We start from the raw sequence: 26,329 nt of genomic DNA on the forward strand, positions 1-26,329 counted from the left end.
CCAGTCATTTCTGATGCTGCCCGGTTCCATTGTGCTGACCTGCCAGATTTAACTGTTTTAGGAACTCCCTTAAAGGGAAGACTAGTTTTGAGTTCTTCCCAGGAAATTTTATTTAGGTATGCAAAAGTTGTTTTTGTGGAAATCTGACTTGGTTCAGTTAATCATGTGCTTGGACACCATCCCAAAATATTGTAGTACAATTTGACTCTTATTAGCAGACTGTGTTAATAGGCAGGTTGCCAGGTGTACTGTTGATCCCCCCTTCCCCCAATCTCCAAATCCCTGGGCCTTTTCCACATTATCCATGTGGCTGGGCCAACTGCTTAGTTATTCCTTTAGAATTAGTACAGATATAATTTATTCCTCATGAGCTGTTAGGTTATTTTTTGCCTCATATCTTGTAACACGTGGAAGCTTACTCCATCACTATACCCCTTCTGCTTTCTGTTTATATTTTGTTGGTCTTTTTCTCCTTAAATGTTTTGGGAACTAGTGGGGTGAGGAAGAAAGACTCACTATATTTGTTCCTAGGTGTGGAGAGATCTAGCCTTATTGGTTTTGTTTGACAGGAAACACCAGAAATTGATCCTTAACATTCTGATAGAATTGGATCAAAGTGGCCACTGAAGCATATGCAATTTATTCTTTCATTTTCCAGAAAGATGCTTCTTTTCAACTAAATCAGAAATAAAAGACTATTAGCATATCTCTGTGTTGAATAAGTAGAATTGTAGCCTAGTGAATACCTAGTTAGATGGCTGCTCTGAGCCTTGTTTTGCTTGCCCTTGAGTCCCCTCCAGTGTGCTGTGGGTGATCCTGTGGACGAGTGCTTGTCAAAGAATGGGTTCAGAATTGAACTACAAGTGAGGACAGCAGCATTATGGGGTTTCTATAGATATCCTCCCTCTTTTACCAGAGTGACAGTAATTAAAGCAAGAGCAACAACCACAAATTTAGCCCACATAGTTCTGTCTCCTTCTTCCCCAAAGAGTAGTACTATGAGTCTTTCAAAAATCTTTGTAATAGTAATTCTCTCTCAATTATGTTTCTGGTAGCTTTGAGGTCTAGTTCTTGCTAAGGCAGTTAGCTTTTTATCTGGTCTACATCACTTTATTGTACAGGTGAGGTCTGATATGATTGAATGCTTTTCCATAGAATAGTACCGATCTTTCCTTCCTAAAGGAAACCGGCATCTCGCAGAGTTCAAGTTACAATACTTCTCTCTTTTTACAATTAGTGGATTAAAACACCCAATTTGGAAAACCTATGATGTGAATGTTCACATACTGTGAAGTGGCTCCGCCCAGATACAGACTTTCCACAGCAGCAAGAAGTAACTAGGGCTAGAATCTTGAACAAAGTGCGGATGGTCTAGCAGACTCCAACCTAAAACAAGGTAGTGGGCCTGGCCACCTGAAGGCCCTTCTTCCAAAAGATTGCAGTTTATAAAACTGGAATATACTCAGCCTGATAAATCACTTTAGCTTTTGGAAAGGGCTTAGAAGTTTTTTAAAAAAACTTTCCATAGTTATATGTAGAGCTTGGAGCACCTCTCATTGAAATAAATAAGATCTGCACATAGTCAGTCCAAAGAAAATTGACTTCTGCAACCTGTACAAAATGTGCGAGGTTGCTCTTTTAATATAACTTTACCATTGTGTACCTATTAGCAGAAACATATAAATAATGTTGGTTACCATCACAGACCACTCCGTGAGAAATAATGCAGACTGGAAGCCATTAGCCAGTTTTGTATGCTTGGTGAAAATTGACAGAATATGCTGCCTGTGAGTAATCCTAGCCAAAGGATGGGAGTTCAGATTTAGCAGCAGCTGAGTGGCCTTCAAGGGCAATATCACTGAGAGCATCCAGAAAAAGACAGAATTAACAAGGCATGCATGGCTAGCATGGCAAAGCCCTCTACTTCCAGCAAGGGCCACAGTCCCATGTTACTGAACTAAAGTTGAGGGCAAGCTGACCATGGGTAGTGAGTAGACCCATGATGAGAGAGTGGTGTGCAAGCTATAGATAGCAGAATTGTCACTGCATATATGGCATAGCACTATCTGTAGAGATAGCTGAATTTGAAAAGAGATGTAGGATGGAGGTGTGTTTGTGAAAAGGAAGGAGTGTCTTAGGGATAGGGTGCCCCAGTTAACAAATCATTATTTGGTGACTGGGCATTGTTATATCTTCCTGCATGACAAAGAATTTTCATAGCACAAAACAAGTAACTACAACGGGTTGTGTTCAGTAGGCCCCTTTGCTGATGGTCCTCCAGAATGGCCCCGCTCAGCTATATTTAGCTCTCTCCAATCTTTTTTCTTTGTGCTCCTCATATGTTTTCATGCCTGCCAATTTCTGTGCAGCTGTATATTTTTGTGTATTGTGGCTACTTTCCCAGTATACTGGCAACTGACAGTAAAAGGGATTTTACAAATTCTCAAAAATATGAAATATTTTCCCACAGTAGCAACATTACTCTCTGTGAAATCACACCTACTCATAGAATTAAATGGGTGCACCTGTATGGGTCTTACTGGTTCACAGCACTCTGGCCTAGGAATGAATAACATGCTTGAGTTGCTTTGATTTGGAGCCCACATTTACTTCTGGTAACTTTAGAAAAGAGCTTTCAAAAAAATCTGAGACTTGATCCAAATGGAACATATGGTTCTCTCTGAATCCTTAGAATTGTTTTGACTAGGTTTGCATTTGCTGAACAGGCCCTGACATGCAGTGCCACAAGAATGAGTGATGTTTGCATATTTTCATATTTTAAATTGTATGCTGATGCTTTAATGTTAAGCCTCTTTGAGGGAAATAAAGTGAGGTATAACTATAATAATAATAACAACAACAATAATATCCCAAAATACTTGGATCTCCTTTATTTATGCTCACTTGGTTGGTATGGCAAACTCTAAATAACTGAAAACGTGCCTTAGAAGGCCAATTAAATCTAAAATAATTCAGTTTAATTAGTTCAGTCTTGGAAGATGAAGTCTTTAACTCATCCACTTCAAGACAGAGATTGATTTAATCAAAGGATTGTAATCCACATTTCAGATTGTTGGAGAAAGCAGATAAGAGTTTAAATTAAGTTTGGTACACTTTCTGCAAGTTCTCATTTTACCTGAGAACATAATCCAAAACATGTGGTCATGCCATCACTGTTCTTTTTATATGTATAGGTAAAAGTGGCAGCCATAAAATGGATTTTCACGGGGTCTGTGTTCTCTTGCAAGTGTTAAGCAAAAATACTTGCTTGTAGTGAGGAGGGAAAGAATTATATTATATTCAGAATTATATTGATCAATTTAGAATTCATAGGTATCCTGGACACAGGATAAAATAATACTTTTAATGACTTGGAAAGTAACTGCCTATATTGTTTGGATTGATAATAATAATAGGGAAATGAGATTTTCCTAAAGAGTAAATATATAGCATTTTGTTAGCTGATAGTTTCCATGTCAGAGGCACAGTAAATCTGTGTTGTCTTTTATTTCAGACTTTAAAGAAACTATCCAAAGTGCTAAACCCCAAATAGGATAGTGTTAAGTAAGAGTGTTTTGCTAAAATCACTATCATTCATGTACAAGATATTAGCAGACTTTGGAGAACCCCATGGTTTGCAGAATGGCAAAACCCTTGAGCATTTAATTTAAAAGACTGAGATTCACCAGCAGCCTTGAAACATTGAATCAGGTGGTAAACGAAACTGGAGTTCGGGAGGAACAGAACCATTTGATCAAAGGCAATATAATACTAATAATAATAATAATAATAATAATAATAATAATAATATGATATTATAATTATATATTTATATCACATGTAATATTACTAATAATATTACAATATTGGTATAGTATAATATAGCAATATTTAAAACTGATATTGTACTATGCTAATAATATAATATATTGTATGTATATATACCTTGTAAGCCGCTCTGAGTCCCCTTCGGGGTGAGAAGGGCAGCATATAAATGTCGTAAATAAATAAATCAAATGGAAATGACCCAGAATTTTTTATAATGCTGTTATCAGTTGCCAGGCAAGCAGGAATGTGAGTGCAGAAGGGGAGAAGGAGGTATGCAATATGTTCCTTGCTGTCTTCTCCTTTGCTGCATTCTCTCCTCTGTTTTAATTCTGCTCTGCTTTCAGTTTCTTTCTCTACTGCAGCATGGTTTATTGGCTGCTGCTGGAGTGACAGTTGATTGAGGTGTTCTGCTTCCAGTCTGCAGCCTGAGGAAGTACCCTAAAGCACTTTCAACTTAAACTTGAGTGTAACTTAAATAATTTTTGTTCTCTTGCAGACTATAGAGTCTAACTGGCGGTGTGGAAGACACAACTTGCAAAGAATTCAGTGTCGTTCTGAAAATAGTAAAGGTGTCTACTGTTTACAGTATGATGATGAGAAGATTATTAGTGGCCTAAGGGACAATTCCATTAAGGTAAAGACATTGCTTGACGTCTTTGTTCTTGATCTTACTTGGTGTCACTGAGTCTGGATTTGGTTCGGATTTTTTTTTCATTTCTTTCTTCATTGTGGGGAGTTTTTTCTTTGATTGTGGGATTGGAAACCTGGCTTCAGCTTTGCTAATAGTCCATAACAGTGGCTCTAAAATGTGGATCATTCATTTGTTTTGTAGTTCAGGTCTCAGAATTCCTTGCTATTTGCCCTATTGGCTAGAATTTCTGAAAGGTGAAATCTAAACTATCAGGAGAATCTGAAGCCTAGAAAGCACAGCCCATTGAACCCCTGCTACATTTTCTTCTCTCAAGATAAAAAAGAAATGATTAGAAAAACTGGGTGCAGTTTTAAGTAATATTGGTCAGAGGTTTATTTCCGATTGAAGCATAGGTATCATATCTGTCCATTTAAAAGACCTTATCCACTAAGATGATATTGAAACACTTCAAAACATAAAGTCAAGAAATACAATACACTTTTAAACAATATATAAACAAAATATATAAACAAATATATAAAATTTATTAAAAATATATAAACAAAAATGTAATACCACTGTTCAGTTGCCTGAGATGATAAATAAATAACTTATAAACAAGACAAAAGGATCTGCTACAAGCACTTCATGTTGTTTAAAAATTAGGAAATGAAATAAAGGAGAGTTTGGGCCCTGTCCATTAATGGACAGTAAACCATAATGGGTAGAAAAGGGAAATGGTTGATTTTGTCACTTCATCCAGATCTAGTTTTTAGCTTTTGTAGAAACTGAATGTCATATGAATTTTTAGAAACAGAGTCCTAGTCAGATCCTATTGAGACAGTCCATTTCCCCTCCCCCCCCCTTACACATACTGTCTTGCTTTTATGACTTTTGGATTCTCTGCCCCCATTCCCATCATCATTGCTCAGGTGCTGTATTCATATTATGAGTACTTTGTCTTTTCAAAAGACAAACCACCTGGAGAGATAAACAGAACATGTTCCTTTTTCTGGCCAAATAGGTTTGCAGGCTCAGTTTACCTTAGCTTTATAGTGGTAGGAAAAAATGATGTTGCATGTAATGAACTTTGGTTTCTCATTGGCAGATCTGGGATAAAAACGGCTTGGAATGTTTGAAAGTGTTAACAGGACATACTGGTTCAGTCCTCTGTCTGCAGTATGATGAAAGAGTCATTGTAACTGGATCATCGGACTCCACTGTGAGGTAGACATTTGTATTGTTAAAAGTATGGCACGAAAAACTCTGAAGGAGAAGAAAAACAGTGTTGTCCGCTTGAATCTAGAATCACATACTCCTCAATTGTTCTGTAACTTGTCACTTTTAGAATTCTTAGCCCATTATTATACAATTAATTAGATCTGCATAGTTAAAGCAATGGTATTTCCCGTAGTAACCTATGGATACGAGAACACTACCATATGGAAGACTGAGCAAAGGAAGATAGACGCTTTTGAGCTGCGGTGTTGGAGGGGAATTCTGAGAGTGACTTGGATCGCGAGAAGATTAAACCAATTCATACTCCAGGAAATAAAGCCCGACTACTCACTGGAGAAAAGGATATTAAAGGCAAAGATGAAGTACTTTGGCCACATAATGAGAAGACAGGAAAGCTTGGAGAAGATAATATTGTTGAGGAAAATGGAAGGAAAAAGGAAGTGGGGCCTACAAGGGCAAGATGGTATCCTTGAAGTGACTGGCTTGACCTTGAAGGAGCTGGGGTGGCCATGTCCAACAGGGAGCTCTGGCGTTGGCTGGTCCATGAGGTCACAAAGAGTCGGAAACGACTGAACAAATAAACAGCAAATATAATTAGTTGCAGATACCCATCCCCTAAATAATAATTTGGTATTGATCGGTTTGCTATGAAGAAGTGACTAGCTAGAGGAAATACTTCATTCTCCTCTTTTGTCATTTACTCCATAATATTGCATCCATTCCTGAGATTTGGACATGTTGGAATAGCTGCAGGAAGGTAACTGCAGCAGGAAGATTTTAGTGCGGAAATGTTAAGCATCCTCTGCAATTCCTGCCTTTTCACTGGAGTTCTTCCTTTATTCTGCCACTTTTCAGCTTTTTATTACAGCAAGTGCACTTCCCAAATGTGCTGCTACCGAGTATGTATTTCTGCCTTCGAATAGGTCTCATATAATTCTAAAATCCTCTTCCCATATGTTTTTGTCTCTCTCAGAGTTTGGGATGTGAACACAGGCGAAGTCTTGAACACCTTGATTCATCACAATGAGGCAGTTCTTCACTTGCGTTTCAGCAATGGTTTAATGGTGACCTGCTCAAAGGATAGATCCATTGCAGTCTGGGATATGGCCTCTCCGACTGACATCACTCTGCGCCGTGTATTAGTTGGCCATCGGGCTGCTGTTAATGTTGTCGATTTTGATGACAAATATATTGTATCTGCTTCTGGTGATAGGACCATTAAAGTAAGTAGATATTTTCTCAAAATTGCCACTGCATTTCACATACTTTTTTTTAGCATGTGTGAGATGGTGATGAAAATGTCTTTTGGAAATAGTGTCCAAGGATCTTTGTTTTCATTGTCTCTTCAGCAGTTGACTTAAGAGTTGCTACTTCTTTCATCTCTTGGTCATCAGATATTTGAACTCTTCTGCAATCTGCCACGCTGTATCTTGCACATAAAGGTCTCTAGTAGATCCTTTAAAATGTGCTATCTCCTAAAATTATCGAAAATGATTTTTAATGCCATTTGAGCAGAAGGCCACTCATATAGCAGGAGTTCTCGAGCTAGATGTAGGTTTAGCTTTTCCATAAAGGAAATTCTCCACCTTCTGTCTCCTAATGAAAGAACTTGAAGGATGCTGAAATGTTGAGCTTGTGGCATTGAGGCACTGTAGTGAGAACGATAGTAACTGAAGATCAGACAGTGGCAGCTTGCCTCAGCAGCTTCCACTCATTTCAGCTCCCTGCAACTCTGCCTTCTATGGATTTCACCTGCACACTGTAGTCTCCCTTGTCCCACATGCTCCATGATGTTTAAAAGAAGTCTTTCAGGGAGTGCAGCAGACTCCATAGAGAGGAAGGACTGGAGAGAACACCTTCAAAAGACCTCATTGTGTCACCTTCACTGCAACCCAGTGTGTAATTGATCACCATAACTATATGATGAATTGATCACCATAACTATATTATGACTTTGGGGGAAACAGTTCAAAATGTTCCATGCAGTGAGAATTGAACTTCAAGAATGTTGTCTTACATCTCATAATTGCACTGATTTTTTCTTTAAAATAATAATCTGAATTTTAAAAACATTCATGTTACCCAAATATATTTTGTAGTTAAGCTTCTATTTCTCCCCATAGGTCTGGAGCACAAGTACGTGTGAATTTGTTCGCACTCTGAATGGACACAAGCGAGGGATTGCCTGTCTCCAATACAGAGACAGACTTGTTGTCAGTGGATCATCGGACAATACTATTAGGTAGAGAGCAGGTTTGCTTGTATTAGGGATAAACTATTGCTACAAGGGGAAGTGCTATGTTTCTCTTTCGGCCTGTTTCTCCCCTTGTTTGACTGTCCCACATACCTTATTTTTATGTCTTTATTTTGGTTATGTAGTTGTCTGGATGTATACTCCATTGTGTTGTTTAGGCTCCAAGAACTGTTGTGCCTTCTGTTCTGATAATCACATCCTTCATTTCTTTTTCCATCTTGTTCTCCGAGAAGCATGTTTATACATTGCTTTTTTCTGTTTTCCTATAACTTCCTTTATTGTGGGAAAATAACATTGATCTTGTTGAAGGTTTGAATGCATCACCAACTTTTGAAATTAGGACCTATCAAAATCAGCTGAGAGTTGCCTGTGTCCCTAGAGTCCTGTGTTAGCCACATCTGTTTTATAATAAAAATCCTGCCTACATTAATGCATCTTTAACACACTTATGTTGTTTTTAAATCTATTGACATTTGCCCTGCAACTTTTCTGTCTGTAAGCAGTTGAAATCCTTTGTCATATAGGAAGTTAGTTGAGTTACTCACTTTCTCAGGACAAGATGTCCTTCCCTTCCAGTATCTGCAGTCATAACCACATATCCTATGAAAAACATGGCCTGTAGAGGAGGAAAGTAGGGCAAAACAAGCTTCCAAGAGCAAGCAAAACGTTGTCTATACTTAAGGCGTATATATAAAATCACCAAATAACTAGGTCTTACAGTTACAAGATTTGGATATCATGCTAATTGTCCAGTTAAGCATTGATGACTAGGTTCAGTAGCTGTTAAGCACAGGAAAAATTAAGATCCAGGTTTCCCCTTGTTTTTTTGAGTGGTTGTTTTGTTTTGTTTTTTGGCGTTCTCTTAATATATGTGGCTCTTTCAGGCATTTCAGCATAGGTTTCCTTCAGGCTTGATTACCTGGACCAGATAGCCCTTGGCTACAATGAGTGCTTGCATATCAGGTTGCAGTCTTCTACCAATCAGCTTGTAGAAAAGGAGAAGGGCATTGCATATGTATTTCATGCGCAAACCCATCTGACGTATTTACTGCGAAAAGGGAAATAAGGCCTCTGTGGTAAAGTGTGTGCTTCATCAGCCAGGGCAAAAGAGATCAGGGCAACAGGAGAGTGACAGCTCTTCAGTAACTGCTTACAATGCTACATGGCTGTTTCCCTACTAGTGCTGGAAAATATTTTTTTCTAATGCATACTCTGCTTAATACATTAAATTATTTTGAGCCAGGTAATTAGACTAACTATTCATGCAGGGCAGTTCTGAATCTCTTGAGGGGAAGATGAGTGTCCTTCCAAGGGAACTTCACAGGATGTTCTTGGGGTGATTCTACAGTCAACTTTCTGTTGAATGCAGACTTTCCTGAGAAAAATGTCTATTCATGATTAAATGGAAATAAGTACATTTATAAGAGCGGAGATGTATGAGGTTTTTGTTTTTTTAAAATCTGATAATGTTATTTCTTTCAGGCTTTGGGATATCGAATGTGGGGCTTGTTTAAGAGTCCTAGAAGGACACGAAGAGCTGGTTAGATGCATTAGATTTGATAACAAGAGGATTGTAAGCGGGGCCTATGATGGGTATGTGTTTTAAAGCATATTCTGTTTTGATTGCTCATTTTAGTTTTGTTTTTTTTAGATGATTAGTAACTATACACGTCTTACAGTTTTCTCATCAACATTTTCTTTTACCTTCATAGCAAAATCAAAGTTTGGGATTTGCAAGCTGCTCTTGACCCCCGTGCCCCAGCAAGTACACTATGTTTACGCACATTGGTGGTAAGTGTATACTGGTAGTTTATATAGTTGCACAGCACTTCTTTTAGATCATATGCCATTATTCTTGTATGTCTGTTGAGTATCTTGTAATATATTAGGAATTCAAGTTTGAAAAACTTCCATAATAAGAGTTAAAAGCAAAAATTTGTGTGCATATCTTTATGCGAGGAACTCATGCTTTCATGATTCCTTCATTGTTTCAATAATTCTGTATTCTGAGTAAATAGCCTGTGTATTGTCCCTTCTGGATTCTAAGAAATAGCCTGTATTTCCATATTTAACATCTGCTCAATCCCAGGAGTGAAAAAAGAGGCTTTTCTTCACAAAAGTAAAATCTGGACCAATTCAGATCTTACACTCTGGTCTCGCCTCAAGGCAGAAAGGCATAAGGAATTAAAATCTGTTTCCTTCTTAAATTTCTAAGTGGAGGTTAGCTGCTGCTTTCAGGTGTATTTAAACAGGAATGGACTGCTGAGGTTCCCATCCTTTCTTGTGACCTCTTATTACAGTTACTATTCACATTCAGCAGTGGAAAAAAATAAGGCTGTGGTTTTAAAACTATCAATTTTCCTGCTTTGAGTAAGGTAGCTTCTGTGTTTCCAAGTAGGTGGGTTCTTCTGAGTTGTTTTTGGAAACATGAATCTTTGTGTCAACAATGCCTGTGTATTTTGTACTTCATAATTACTGGAGTATAAAATACAAAGTGAGATACTTCATAAACTCCTGTTTGTGCTTCTAATCATGGCTTTGGTTTATGGTTCCATTTTTCATTATTGCTGTATTAGCTCACTAGCACTGTCCCCATTGCACCAGAGGTGTTTTCAGAAGAATCTTTCTTGGCTCATGGGGGAGCTTGGCATGCTTTAGAAAGCTAAAACAATGATAATCATGAACACTGCCTCTCCTTCTTATCCCAATTTAACCTGAGCTGCATTGCATTTGCTGCTGCGGCGCTCTCCCTTTCTTTCTCGTGTGCAAACATTCTCCATCCTGAATTTCAGAGAAAATGCAGAGAAGCATTTAGCACCTTGTCCTACTCTGGAAGTTTATAGTTGTAGAAGTGGAAGTTGGAAGGGAAAAGCTTTCCATATATTCTTAATACATGTGGCCTGTTATTTTCCTATCCCAGCAATATGAAAGTAAAGGTTACAAGTATTGAACTCTCTTGGTAGCTGTGGATTTGTTTTTCCAGTGCTTTTAAACAAAAGGTGGAAAGGGTTTATTAGGATCAATATACTCAGGAACAGATTTAATTATAGTTATTTAATTAATATCCCGTTTTTCTTCCAGCATTCAAGGTGTTGTACAATGTTTCAAAAACATGATACAGATATCAAAACTCATAGTACAAAAGTTAAAACCCAGTTAAACCAAACTTTCATTTTGAAAGCAAAAGTTAAAAACAATATTAAAAAGATATTAAAAACTTACCTGTCTGAAGGTATTTCCCCCTATGAACCTTGGAAATTAAGATCATCTGGGGAGGCCTTGCTCTCAGTCCTGCCTTCCTCACAAGCGCGACTGGTGGGAACGAGAGACAAGGCCTTCTCAGTGGTGGCCCCTCGGCTGTGGAAGACCCCCCCCCCCCCAGTGACATTAGATCAGCCCCCTCCCTCCTAGCCTTTAGAAAAAAAGTAAAAACTTGCCTTTGGGATCAGGGTTTCGGAGAATAGTGCAGTGCAATAACAGATTTGGAACATGTGCAATGACCATGGAACAGCTTTGGACTATGATTTCTGGATGGCATGATTTTAATATTGAATGCAATGTTTTAAAGTGTTCAATATGTATCATTTTTATTTTGATTTATTTTAAGCTTAATGTTTTGTATGTGTTTTAAGACATTGAATAAATGCCTATACGTCAGCTCCTTTGGGGCAGAGAAAGGCGGGGTATAAAATGGGGTAAATAAATAAAATAATAAATAAAAATAATAAAATAAAGCACCTCCATTAAAAGCTCTGACACAATATACTAAAAACCAAATGCTTCCTTAAATAAAAATATATTTCTCTGCCATCGAAAAGACAGCAGGATCTCCCAAGAAAAAGCAGTTTTAAAACTTAGGAACAGCCATCAAAAAGGCTGTCTCCCATATTCTCAAGAAATATGCCTAGGATGGTGGTGAGATTGAGAGAATGGACTCAGAGGAGCTTTTCACACTTCTCAACTGCTTTTAGTGTAGACCTTTGTTGTGTGGAAAACCAGTGTGCCAATGACAAACAGCTGCTCCATAAAGCTTGGATTTTTTTTTTTAAATGCTGTGACTTCGGTGTATATATGAATATCAGAGTACAAGTGTGAAACTGATGAGTCTTCTGCCTCACTAACTAACTAAGTCTTGCCATTTTCAGGAACACTCGGGACGTGTGTTTAGACTCCAGTTTGATGAGTTCCAGATCATTAGTAGTTCCCATGATGATACCATATTGATTTGGGATTTTTTAAATGTGCCCCCCAACGCACAAAATGAGACCCGCTCTCCATCCCGAACATACACGTACATCTCCAGATAACAGTCTGCAATTCACTGCTCTCTGAGGTAGGTCTTTATTATCTTAAGGGTGTTCCTTTATACTTGCCACGACCTCTATATCTTATGTGGCTTTTAGTAATAAGAATAGTCTATAATTCTTTCCATTTGATTTTCCGAAAGAGTATGTGTGAACTGTTCTGATAATGTAACTATTTAATTGGCTTATGTGAATATTTCCTGAAGTTAGCTATTTGTATTGTAATTTTCCAATTCTATGGTAGTTCTCTCAACAGTGGGATATTGCTCTTTCTCAAGTGGGTTCATTGTAAGTTGCTACTGATGCTAATTATGAGTGCTCAGGTTTATGGGTCTTCCAGATATAATAATTGTGCACACAAGAATATTCTGCAATAGATAAATGTAAGGGATTATATTGCTTCTGCATTTTTCTTCTGCACTTTGAACCTGTCAATTATTAAGATTGTCTGGGGAGGCCCTGCTTTTGGTCCTACCTCCTTTGCAAGTGCGGCTGTTGGGGATGAGGGACAGGGCCTTCTCAGTGGGGGGCCCTCAGCTCTGGAACTCCCTCCCCAGCGAAATCAGGTCAGCACCTTCCCTCCTGACCTTCAGGAAGCAAGTACAAACATGGCTCTGGGACCAAGCTTTTGACCAACAGGGCTATGCAATAAGTAAAGTCGACTTACGTGCAATAACGACCAGAACAGCCTTTGACTATGTCCTCAAATTACGTGATTTCAAAATTGTGTTTAATGTTTTATTGTTTTTAATTTGTTTTATTGTACATGTGTATTTTCTATTGTCTGTTGGATTGCTGCCAATTGTAAGGCCGCTCTGAGTCCTCTTCAAGGTTGAGACGGGTGGGATATAAATATAATAAATGAATGAATGAATGAATGAATGGGCCCTCTAGTGGCGCAGCGGGTTAAATCACTAAGCTGCTGGACTTGCTGACTGAAAGGTTGGCGGTTCGAATCCAGGAAGTGGGGCGAGTTCCCGCTGTTAGGTCCAGCTTCTGCCAACCTGGCAGATCGAAAACATGCAAATGTGAGTAGATCGATAGGTACCACTTCTGCAGGAAGGTTATGGCGTTCCATGTAGTCATGCCAGCCACATAACCTTGGAAGTGTTTATGGACAACGCCGGCTCTTCAGCTTAGAAAAGGAAATGAGCACCACCCCCCAGAGTTGGACATGACTAGTCTTAATGACAGGGGAAAGCTTTACCTTTATATTTATATATTTAAAATATATATGAATGCTAGTAATGAAAATTGGCTTGGGATGACTTGCTTTTTTTTCAAGATGTTCTGATTTCCAGCCCTTGGTATCTTGATCCAGGTAATAGAGCTTAGTCAGTCCAAATTCCATAAAGGTACCAGATCTCATCTGACTTTGGAAGTTAAGCAGGTTCAGCCCTCATTAGTACTTGGATGGGAGACTGTCAGTGGATACCAGGTGCTGTAGGCTGTATTTCAGAGGAAAGAAGGTGGCAAAACCATCTCTGCTAAGATGAACTCTATGAAATTCATGGTGTCATCATACGACTTGAAAGCATACAGAGAAAGTAGGGCTTTGCTTAGTAGGTTACTGTTCGTCCAAATATGGACTGTGTTGGGCAAGAATGGACCAGTGATGGTAAAATTTGTGTGTTCGAAAACATTTTCTAAATCACAGGGCAGAAACATTGCTTTGTTTCATAACGTTGTAAGAAAGATACTTTTATACAACCAAATAACTTAGATCTTCTAATTTTTTTCAACCAACCCCCCCCCCCCCCCCGCTTTTTTTAGAGTCCCATGTGAATATAGCTTTTAAAATCTATAACTTCTGACAACCCTACTGCTCTTGGCTATTAAAAAAACTTTATTGCCTTCTGTTGAATTCCTTTTTTATTGTAACAAGATCAAAATTGTTACCATATGATAATCTAATGTAATCCTTTACTTAAACATTTAAGCAAAAAAGCTAAAAATGCTTAACCTCTTAGCAGTGAAACTCCCATGGCTATAATTGAATACCACCCCCAGCCCCCCTTCCTTGGGGGGAGAAGGCTGTATAAAATTAGATTTAATTATTTGGGTCAACATTGCAAGAGGTTGTATTAGTTTTCAGACAACTCGCTCAAATGCTGCATCTATGCAACTGTGTAATATTGCTAAGTAAACTTTAAAGGGTTCGTCAAAGGTGTTGAATCTTTCTCGATAATGAGTTCAAAATGTAAAAGGGGTCATTAGGGTTAGTTTGCCTGTTGGAACCTTATGGTTAAAAAATCATTTTAGTTGTTCCCCCATCACATCCAGCTGTGGATATTGTCACAACTCTTATTTTGTGTGTTTTGTGAAGTAATTGGGGAGATAGTTTGTGCACGCGGTAATGCTACCTTGTAAATAATCTAGCAAAATCCCTGACCTGTAATTTTGCTTTTACTAGCCTTCTAAGGAGCTAGTATTTTGTGTTTCCATGCTTGTAATGGAAGGAGGGAAAACAAATAGAGAAGCCTAAATGTTTAAAAGTTATAGTAAACAAAAACCTTCTACTGATCCACCTTGCAGAATATAGGCCTCCCTTCCTCTTTTATCAGCATGCAAAGCAAGTAGAGAGCTAAATAAGAGAGCTGTTCCTCAACCATCAGCTTGGTTATTGGTCTTTATGGAAATCCCATACTGATGCTGACTACTAGGCAAGTTGTTAAATGCATGCCTGGTATAATCACAATATCACTGATAATGTCAGCTAAAATCAGAGTGGACAGCAAGAAAAATACTAGAAAGCCAGGTAGATGTAAATGACACTTTCCACAGTTGGTAAATCATCTAAACACACTGAAGTTCACTGAAGAGGGTGTTAAACAGATCTCTTGGGATGAGGAAATCCACAGTCTGGATGCATATACAAGGGAATAATAGAATCCTAGAATTGGGAAGAGAACAAAAGGGCAATTCATCCCAACCCCGTGTCATGCAGGAAAGGCACAATCAAAGCATCCTGAACAGATGGTCATCCAGCCTCTGTTTAATAGGCTCCAAAGAAGGAGGCTTCACTGCTCTTTGAGTCAGTGAATTCCTGTCTTACATCAGATCTCAGCCTATTGTTAGTTGCAGATGTTGCAGTCTCTTGTCTTATTTTCTGACAGTAACAGGAAATGTCAACATTGATTCAACATCTTTTTTTTCCTTTCAGGATTCCACAGTCTTTGAACTACTGGACATTTGGCTATTACACACCTGAAGACGTTAGCCACGGCTAAAGTCAGAAGTGGTTCTAGGTGCTGTGTAGATGCAAAACGGCACAATTCTGTATCTAAACCTACCTTTTCCAGTCGTCCTTCCCTCAGTGGTCTCTAAGGAACTGACTAGGAATTCACTGAGTCCAGGTAGAAGAAACTCAGTTTATCCTTCACTGCAATGCAAGATCCAAAGCTTCATGAGTCAATTGCCCATATACACTGAACCGATGGCTTGTTTTTCCTGGAGGAAATGGGACGTCAAGGAAGGACTTGACCTAATTTATATTTGCTTTGCACTTTTATCTGACTCTGAAGAAGAAAAACATTCTCAGTGAAATGTGGGTGCCAAACACATGCCCAGAATGTACAGGGCTTTGCTTTCAAAGTCACGGCCGTCATCATAATGATCATCCTCCTCTTCCCACAGACTTTTTTGTTTCATGACTGGTGATGACTGAACCTGTTCAGATTGCTCAGAGTATGAATTGGACTGGTAGGATTATTTCTGAATGGGTCAGTGATATTTTGGATGATAGTTTACTTATGTCTGCACCAGTAATTTGCTTTAATTTAAAGATTGTAAATTGAGCTAGATGAACTGAAGTAGGTGTACAGCATTGTCTTTTCTTTTAATTGTACTCTGTACTACAGCCGTCCTCCTCTTCCTACCATTTGGTATAGTTGGATCCTTCACGTGTGCTTGCCTCATTATTTCCCATACAGTAACGTATAAGCATGTAGATATAATGTACATAAACACTGTAACCTCCAAGTGCTGGGAGTCAGGGTCTCCTGATACTGTATGCAGATGCCAAGACAGACGTTTCGAAGCATCCAGGCATTCTTACTACTGGCACCGTATAGGGTTGGGATGTATTTAGAAATATTTCTCTGTGGAAAGAAAGGAGGATTTTGGTATTCTTTAGGATGCTACCTTTAAAAGAAAAATGAGATGAGATGTCTTAATATCTTACTTTCGAAAACCTCTTGACAAAATGTAAAAGTCAAAATTGTGTGCCCCACCACCCCACTCCCCTTCCATATTGCAATATTTGGAAGGACAACTAAGTCACCGGCCAAAGTTGCAGATACATTAAAGTTGGTTAAAATCCATTCAGAATAATCCTCGATAACCATGAGGAGTTAGAGATGACTATTCCATTGTGACCTTGTAGGAGATAATGGATGTTCCTTATCATTTATATTTAGGAACCTAGCAATTAATGGCGCAAATATTACTGGAATTCCTTCTCTCTTGAAAACAATGACTGGTCTAGGCAGCTGGTCAGACGTTTCCCTATATGCAAGCAAGCAAACCCTCTTGAAATGCTTTCTCTGTATCTCTAAGTTATTGCTCGGCAACATCCTTTAGTGGCTTATTCTAACAATTTTTTTTTAAAAAATCCTAATAAATATAATAACTGGTTGGTCTATGAATTGTAGTGGGCGTGGATATGGATACTGTCATTCCTTAGTCATGATTTTGTATTTGCATTTGATTTCTCTCTGGCTCCCTCTTTTGACTTCTCGCCCTCTCCTTCTCTCTTTCTCTCTCTACTTTCTGTCCTCTCCTCACATCCCTGTGGTTGAGGGGTTAAGGAATGTTGATAACCAAGTTTAAATGACCAATGAATGAATATTGCTTTTTTTAGTGGAACAGCTATGGTTGGAGATCACTCTTGCACACCTGCCAGCTTGTCAGTCAAATTCAAAATGGAAGCACACACCAGATGTGAAAAAGTCGTACCTGGAACTGCTTCTGGCTCTTCCACCCTTCGTTTTCCTCTGTTTCTAAATCCACTGTTCTGAGCTGGTAAACTCCCCCTTGAACGTGGCAAAGCAGGACGCAGCACACATCGATGATTAAATCTTACCAAATACATTAAAGAGGACACAACCCCATGTTCTCAGTTTTTAAAATGGATGAGAGTTACAGAAGTGGTTTTAGCCTCCCCCCCCCCCCAAATTGTCATTTGAGACTGTGATATGGAAGATTTCCTGTTGCAGCTCTGAAGACTACGATATTTATGGAGAACGAACCTTTCCTTTAAAAAATGCATGTGTAAGATGAAATTAATGTTTTCCATGGGAATAATGGTCTTTGAAGACGCAGCCTAAACTACTTTTGATTGTGCTTGGTGTAACATAGCTGTGGAGTTTGTGACTGGCACCCAAGGAACTTGGCTCCTGGGACTAATGATAGTACTGGCTGTACTCTGGACTTTGTTTCGCTAATCATTACTGAGCAGCTGTATGTTACTGCTAGATTAATGTTTCGAAGCACTGGGATAGTCTTATTCTAACTTGTAATTATGTTTGCCAGTTACCTGTTTGAAAAGTTTGTGTATGAACAGCTTATTGGACAACTGTTGAATTGTACAGATATTGTTCCTGATATAAGGCTTTGTACTGTGGAATGTGCTTAATAAAAAAAATCCCTCTAAACTTTGTTCGTATTTTTAATTTATTCTGAGTTGTCCATATTTTTATTTTATTCTGAGTGGGTTCATAAACAATGCCCCTTTTATTTACTTTATAGATTCAGAGTGTTTCCTCACCCCAAATTCAGTCCTTTTAAGTAATCAGTCAGATTTTTAAATTAACTAAATTTTAATGACATTATATTCCAAAAGTAATATGATTTTTTATTTTTATTTTTTGGTCAGGAGCGACTTGAGAAACTGCAAGTCACTTCTGGTCTGAGAGAATTGGCTGCCTGCAAGGGTGTTGCCCAGGGTACACCTGGATGTTTTACCATCCTGTGGGAGTCTTCTCTCATGTCCCCGCGTGAGAAGCTAGAGCTGACAGAGGGAACTTAATCCACTCACCAGATTCAAACCACTGATCTCTTCGGTCAGCAGTCCTGCTGGTACAAGGGTTTAATCCATTGTGCCACTGGGACTCCATGACATGAGTGGTAACAAAGATATTTGCATTGGTGTAGCAAGCAAAATTCAAAATAGGGCACTTTTAGAAGCATTTTAATGGGGATTTTCCCACTTTTATGACAGTCTCTTGTTGGTTCTAAATTATTTCCCTAAAAATAAAGAGAAAGATGCTCAAAATATGGTTCTTCATTGGTAGAAAAGCCCAACGTATTTCTGCCTCCCATAAATGGTTCAGAAGTTTCTGACTCAGAAATTTCTGATGTCTGATTCTAAGTAACCCCCTGAAGAAGGCCTCTAGGATACTCATAGGGCAAAATGCCAATGAACAACCTTTTTTCCAGCTTTTTGAGAAATGGTTCTGAGTATCTTCTGTGCATTCCATTACTCCCTAGTTGTTGCTTTCTTCCAAAAATAAAAGTAGCAAACAAAAAATTACAATAGCAGCACAACGTGCATTATAATGATTTACATTTTAAACTATTGTTGTTGTTATTATTATTATTATTATTATTAAATACACAACGAGATGAGGGCATAGCAAACAAGATCATTATGCTGGCTTTTGTGTTTGATCACATGTCGGACACTTCCTAAGTGTCTAGGACTTTGTGATGTATTGGCGAATACTGCATGAAGATCTGAGTAGGGTGGCCTTTTGCAGCTGACAGATAGTAATTTTGTCAGTAATTACCACTGGGACCAAGAAGCAGGAGAACTGCATTCAAAGCACCCCCAACAGATGGCCCTCCAGGCTCTGTTTCAAAGCCTCCAAAAAAGTTCCGCTGCTGAACACCTCTCACAATCAGGAAGTCTTCATCATGTTCAGATGGAATCTCCTTTCTTGTAATTTGAAGCCATTGTTCCGTGTCCTAGTCTCTAGGGCAGCAGAAAACAAGCTTGCTCCCTCCTCCCTATGACTTCCTCTCACATACTTATACACAGCTATCACGTCTCCTCTTTGTAGTTCTTCTTCTTCTTCTATTATTATTATTATTATTATTATTATTATTATTATTATTATTATTTATACACCACTTTATCTTTGCCGAAGGAGACTCAGTGCAGCTTAACATAAAAGCATCACTATACAATTTAAAATATACAAATATAAAAACATTTAAACAGAATTGGATATAAACAGTTAAAAAATTTTTTAAAAGTTTGGTCTTGATCAGTCATTGGCGAGGGTCTCTGGTCTCAGGAAGTGAGTGAAGTCCCATCATGCATCTCCAAATTCTTCCAAACTGCATGTAGATGTGGACTCACTGTGTGAATTGTGGTCCTGATCCATCATTGTTGGCAGTTGTAATGGTCTCAGGAAGGGAATGCAGGTATTGCAAGTCCTATCGTCCATGGTGCATCCTCCTCCAAACCGCAGCAGGATGTAGAGTGCATCATGGAGACTCAGTGTACCAAGTTTGGTCTTAATCCGTAATTGGATGAGGGTTGCAGTGGCCTCAGGAATTGAACAAAGGTACTGCAAGTCCCATAATCCATGGTCCATCCCCAGCCAAACCACACCAGGGCATAAAGTGGGTCATGAGAGGTCTATGTGCCAAGTTTGGTCTTGATCAGTCAATGGACAAAGGTCTCAGCGGTCTCAGAAAGTGAGTGATGGTACTGCAAGTCCCATCATCCATGGTCCATCCTCCTCCAAACTGCAGTAGGATGTAGAGTGGGTCATGGGGGCTCTGTGTGCCAAGTTTAGTCTTTATTGGTAATTGGATGAATATTGCTGTAGTCTCAGGAAGTGAGTGAAGGTACTGCAAGTCCCATCATCCATGGTCCGTCCTCCTCCAAACTGAACCAGGATGTAGAGTGGGTCATGAGGGCTCTGTGTGCCAAGTTTGGTCTTGATCAGTCATTGGATGAGGGTCACAGCAGTCTCAGAAAGTGAGTGATGGTACTGCAAGTCCCATCATCCATGGTCCACCCTGCTCCAAACTGCACTAGGATGTAGAGTGGGTCTTGTGGGCTCTGTGTGCCAAGTTTGGTCTCTATTGGTAATTTTCTGACACAGCCTCAGGCCTTTCCCTCTCCTCTGTCTCCTCAGAATCTTGGAGTTTTGAGGCTGGCCAATCAGAGACCATATGCAAATAATGCCACAGTGGCAACTAATCAGAAAGCTGCCACATACACCTCCCTCCATCCTCCCTACGTCCGCCCTCCGCCACATACAAACATTGACTTTTATTATATAGATAGATAGATATAATTGCTTACTGTATTTTATGTGTATATATTGGTATGCAGTTTTTTCTTTAACTCTTTGTTGTGGGAGGGGCTGCAGACCATGTGATCAGGTCTGGGCTTGTTCAGGACTCAGACTCCATTTTAGAGCAGTATGCTTAGAGATAACAGCAAGAACAGATATATGTTTTCAGACTGCACAGACTCCATTGAACTTTCAGACTATACAGAGACTCTACCAGACTTTTAGAACAGAGAGATGCTTTGGATGGTTGATTATAAGAAACATGCCCCATGTTACCTACACAGAGAAACTACTTCAAATCCTATCTGTACCTGAACTGATATGCAAAGTACCTGTATGTGGAATGCATGAAGTATGTGAGTAAACCAACTGTGTTACTTTTAAACAAGTCTACTTATTTTTGTCTCTTGAGAGCATGATTTAAAGGCAAATATATATTTTAGGGGGGAGTAGTTTTTTTTGAGCAACTACAAATAACACTTCTGAAACTGCTATCTCTCTCTCTCTCTCTCTCTATATATATATATATATATATACTCACACACATACTAGCAGTCCCCTGCCACGCATTGCTGTGGCCCAGTCTGTGTATATTTGTTTGTGTGTGCATATATGCATATATGTGTGTGTATATATTTGTGCATATATGTGTGTTTGTGTATATATGTGGTTTTGTGCATGTGTTGTAATTTATTTTTGGTTTTTTGGCTTTTTAACTCCCTTCCGCTGTGTTTTTTGGTGTTTCTATGAGTGATGGTCACTTGATGGCCTGATAGGTGTCTTGTGTCCAAATTTGGTGTCAATTTGTCCAGTGGTTTTTGAGTTCTGTTAATCCCACAAACGAACGGAGCATTTTTATTTATTTACTAGTCGTCCCCTGCCATGCATTGCTGTGGCCCACATGGGGTTTCTGTGTGGGAGATTTGGCCCAATTCTATCGTTGGTGGGGTTCAGAATGCTGTGATCGTAGGTGAACTATAAATCCCAGCGACTACAACTCGCATATAACAAAATCATTTTTTTTTAGTGAAGGACATGCATTGGGTTGTTAGGTGTCTTGTGTCCAAATTTGGTGTCAATTCATCCAGTGGTTTTTCAGTTCTGTTAATCCCACAAACGAACATTACATTTTTATTTATATAGATTTATTTATTTATTTATTTATTTATTTAGAGAGACAGACAGACAGACAGACAGATATATAGAGAACATTGGCATATATTTGTTCGTAGCAATTCAAAGACATACCTAGGTACATCAGTTTAACAGCTGAGAAACCTAATTACCTTGCATGAATGCCATTTTCCCAAAAGGTTGTTGTTGTTCATTCGTTCAGTCGTCTCCGACTCTTCGTGACCTCATGGACCAGCCCACGCCAGAGCTCCCTGTCGGCCGTCACCACCCCCAGCTCCTTCAAGGTCAGTCCAGTCACTTCAAGGATGCCATCCATCCATCTTGCCCTTGGTCAGCCCCTCTTCCTTTTGCCTTCCACTTTCCCCAGCATCATTGTCTTCTCTAGGCTTTGCTGTCTCCTCATGATGTGGCCAAAGTACTTCAACTTTGTCTCTAGTATCCTTCCCTCCAGTGAACAGTCGGGCTTTATTTCCTGGAGGATGGACTGGTTGGATCTTCTCGTAGTCCAAGGCACTCTCAGCACTTTCCTCCAGCACCACAGCTCAAAAGCATCTATCTTCCTTTGCTCAGCCTTCCCTAAGGTCCAGCTCTCATATCTGTAGGTTACTACAGATGGCTTTGACTAGGCGGATCTTTGTTGCCAGTGTGATGTCTCTACTCTTTACGATGCCCAAAAGGTTATGGCATCATTTTTCAAAAGGTCATACATTTCCAAAGATCATAAAATCTCCAAAAGGTTCTGGAGATTTCCATTTTCTAAAAAAGGTGGTATTGAGTGTTTGGACTGGGACTTGGAAGATCCAGGTTAAGGTCTGCACTTAGTTATTAAATGTGATGGGTGATATTGAGCTAGTTACACTCTTGATTTATCTTACAGTGTTGCTATGTGTTTTAGCATGGGAACCACAAAAATTGCATATACTGCCTTCAGATCACTGAATAATAAATATGACTAATCAATCAAAAATATAAAAAATACATCATAATATTTAGATTACACAGTTTGGTCCTATACTTCCACTGCATTTAGATGGATCCCACCCCCATGTTGTTCACTCTCCCTTCCTCACTCCCCCCAGTCAAATGATTCCTGCTTCAGTGACAAATCGGCAGTCCTGAAAACAACTTCACATTTGCTTCTCTCCTGCCAAGAATCTTGCCTTTGGCTCTTCCTTGGGGTGTTTCCCATCCATCTGCATAAACAGAAATGGGCTGGCTTTGCACCTCAGGAATGAGAAGATTTTTTTAAAAGAGGAGATTATTTATTTTTCCACCAAAGTTAGAAATATTTTATAGAGTTTGCAAAAAGTTTTTTGTTTCAGGAAATTTCATCATGTCTCCAGGAAAAAGAACCCCTAATTGGCCTCAGATTTACTAATAACCTTTTCATTTTTGTAATCGGAGGAGTTGTAGGTCATCGCGAGGTGACTGTAGTTAGGGTTGGTTTCGTTCCTCTGTGAATACCTCGTCTCTGCAGCCGTTCCTCCCTTTTAAAAAAGCCACACTGGCCTGTTGCTCCTAATAGCCAGGTTTCTTGGCAAACGCTCACATACCTTTAGCATATGGAAATATTTTGAAGAACACATACCAGGCTTTCAGTCTTAAAAGTGAAATGCTCCAACAAATTAACAAATGTGTACATAGCATTTTTTTCTAATGTTCAGCATTCCCCCCTCCCCACATTGGCTTTTTTTTTTTTGGTTCAAATACCCAGCAACTTTAAATTGTTTATAATAAATGACTGCAAATTTTGATGTGTTAATATGCAGTTAAAATTAGTAAACTAAGAAACTTTAAGCTCAAGAACATAAGCAGAGCAATGCTGGATCCAGATTTAAGTGTTCCTCTAATCCAGTATCCGGTTCACAATGGTGGACAGTCGGATTCTTTTAAAAAATTCAAGAAAAACACAAAATAAAACACACAGATATTTTAGATACATAAAACTACCAAGATTTATACAACTACGTATTATGCTCTGCAACTAAACCACAACTAAGCAACTACTAAAATCTGATAACCTATTCTGTATCTGATGGTTGTTATCCCTTATTAGTCTCTTTTCTTTAAACCAGTGGTTTTCAACCTATGGGCCGCAGCCCAGCAATGCGCCGTGAAAATGAAAATCCGGTCCGCGAACCTCCTTCCTCTTTATTATTTTATTTTATTTATTTTATTTCAGCTCCTTTCCGCAGAGCTAACTAGCCCCACCTCTTTTGGTACTAATGTTGGAGAGGGTTCAAGTAGGCCCTGGTCAAGTAGGTCCTGGTCAAAAAAGGTTGGGAACCACTGCTTTAAACAAAAATAAATAAATAAATAAATAAATAAATAAATAAATAAATAAATAAACTTTATTTATATCCTGCCCCCTCTCCCCAAAAGGACTTGGGGAGGCTTACAACAAAAAATACAGCATACATAATAATACTGGACCATCCAAGACAACAAAATTCATCAACCAACAAATCAGCAAATCATGATACATAAACAGAAACAAAACAGTAATAGTCATAATAATTATAACAACAAAACACAGTAAATATAAACTATATAATAATTAAATTATGTTATACACAAGAGGATCCTATTAATGAGACAGTTGAAATCCAGTTAATATTGGGATCAATTGAAAACTCCATCACTTAAGCGACATGCCAAAAAAATCCAGATTTATGGGAAACTAGGGTAAAAGAAAAGTTTTTTTTAAAAAAAATAGGACCACAGTCCAAAAAACTGCATTGCAAGCAAATTGTCAAGACTTCATGTGTTCATATCTCAGTGGATATGGTGTGAGCATAATATTTTTGTTAGCATAGATAACCTCTAAAGCAGTGGTTCCCAACCACCAATGGTCCGCAAGAAGGAAAATATGGTCTGTGGCCTCACTATTACTACACCGTTGCCTCGAAATCACATGGCACTGAAAGCAACTGGTTTCATGAAACCCTCTTATAGTGCCAAGGCAATGGGGATGTCAGGAGGGGAGAGGCTGACGGCTGCTTCTCCTCTTCCTCCCTCCCCATTCCATGAGGCATCTGTAAGTGGGGGTGCCTTGCTGTCTTTGTTTTTAGGCCTGTTCCTGGGGTTATTTGGGGTGCTGATTCAGAAATTTGCATTGCATAGACCTAGATTATTAAATATGGTTTTCTGTGGGTGAGCAGATGGTGACTACTGGATGACATATGTTCTGTATCAGAAACTAGAACTGATGTGGTCTATCCAATGCAATTTTTTGTATCAGCACCCCAAATAACCAAACGGAATCTAAAGTTGACCAAAAACTGATTCGCAACCCTTTTGGTACTAATGTTGAAGAGTGGACTCTGGTCAAAGTGGTCCCTGGTTAAGTGGTCCCTGAAAAAAAAAAAGGTTGGGAACCACTATTCCATAGTGTCCCAGGAGAATAATGTTTGCAATGGTACCGGGAGGGGGTGGGTGGGGGGAGAGAGACCAGTCCCCCCCACACAGAACCATTGGTCATGCCAACCTGAGGATTTGGTGATGTATAGTTCATAAATACCCCAACAGCACCAGATCCCGTCTGATCTTGAAAGCTGAACATAGTCAGTTCTAGCAGACGTTCCTTTGATTACAGGTTTAAGCACTGCTGTTTGATAACGTGCACAGCATGGTTTGGCTGCTGCTGTATGCATAAGGAATGAAAATAGGATCTCTACTAACATTAAAATGGGGTTTAGACTCCATTTTAATTTTAGCAGAGATCCTATTTTCATTCCACATGCAACTTAAACATCCTATGAACCTTTTCATACAAAACATAGGTTACAATTATCATAATCAATAAAACAAATGAACAAATGAATATTTTGTTGGCATTCAAACAAAACATACCAAATATATCTTAGTATGTGTGTTATGCTTTTATCCATTGTATGTTCCTTGTTTATCCATAGTAAAAAATATCTGTAACACAAAAAACAAAGGTTTTTTTAAAAATGTGGAGAAACAGAAATACCAAACCTTGTTTACATTCCTCTGACTGATCCTTTGTGAGATCATATATAAATTCCACTCATGAGAGAAAGTTTTCTTTTGAAGGCTTTACATCATCCTTTTAAGCAGGAAGTAATGTCTGTCGTTACTCAGGCTGAACCAATTTTCACCCACAGGGTGTCATTCAAAATGTCTCTGTGATTTTCCATGGGCTGCTCACAGGCAACATGGCTTGAAATCAAAGACTTGTCCAACATTTCTAATCTGTTATCTGTATTGTCCGAAGAAGAGTGTTAACTCCACACCTCCCTGACAGCAGTTTATTTAATAGCAGCTTGACCAAGGGTGATGATGCTTACAATGGCTAGAATTATAAGAATTATATTCCAACACATGTGGTTGGGGAAGGCTATCCCATACAAGGATGCAGAGAACAGTCACATTTTTATCATCCTTAATGGAAATGATATCAAGACACCTCTTTGAGAAAATCATCCACTGGCAGAAGTGCTTTTTGTATTTCTGGAAAAAAAAATCATCTGAAAGAAAAACACTTATTTGCACAAATAACACCAGCTACATTTGGCTTGGGATTTACCTCTTTATAGATGGCCTTGTTGGATTCAGTGTGGTGTAGTGGTTTGACTCTTAGATTATAACTTTGGGAGACCAG

General features: G+C 38.8%; 1 protein-coding gene across 4 annotated transcripts in view; it reads left to right on the top strand.

Annotated features, from left to right (window-relative positions):
* The window catches only part of FBXW11 (F-box and WD repeat domain containing 11), an 89,611-nt gene extending 71,701 nt beyond the window's left edge, over window positions 1-17,910 (top strand). For all 4 annotated transcript variants that reach the window (XM_060786316.2, XM_060786333.2, XM_060786308.2 and 1 more), the window contains 8 exons: window positions 4,325-4,462; window positions 5,568-5,686; window positions 6,672-6,921; window positions 7,822-7,940; window positions 9,435-9,545; window positions 9,665-9,743; window positions 12,098-12,285; window positions 15,420-17,910. In XM_060786316.2, coding sequence (XP_060642299.1) covers window positions 4,325-4,462; window positions 5,568-5,686; window positions 6,672-6,921; window positions 7,822-7,940; window positions 9,435-9,545; window positions 9,665-9,743; window positions 12,098-12,259 — 978 coding nt within the window. In that variant the 3' untranslated portion in view covers window positions 12,260-12,285; window positions 15,420-17,910. The remainder of the gene's footprint in view (window positions 1-4,324; window positions 4,463-5,567; window positions 5,687-6,671; window positions 6,922-7,821; window positions 7,941-9,434; window positions 9,546-9,664; window positions 9,744-12,097; window positions 12,286-15,419) is intronic.
* Window positions 17,911-26,329: the final 8,419 nt, after the last annotated feature.

Source organism: Anolis sagrei, chromosome 1 (assembly GCF_037176765.1).
Source record: "Anolis sagrei isolate rAnoSag1 chromosome 1, rAnoSag1.mat, whole genome shotgun sequence".
NCBI classification, from domain to species: Eukaryota; Metazoa; Chordata; class Lepidosauria; order Squamata; family Dactyloidae; genus Anolis; species Anolis sagrei.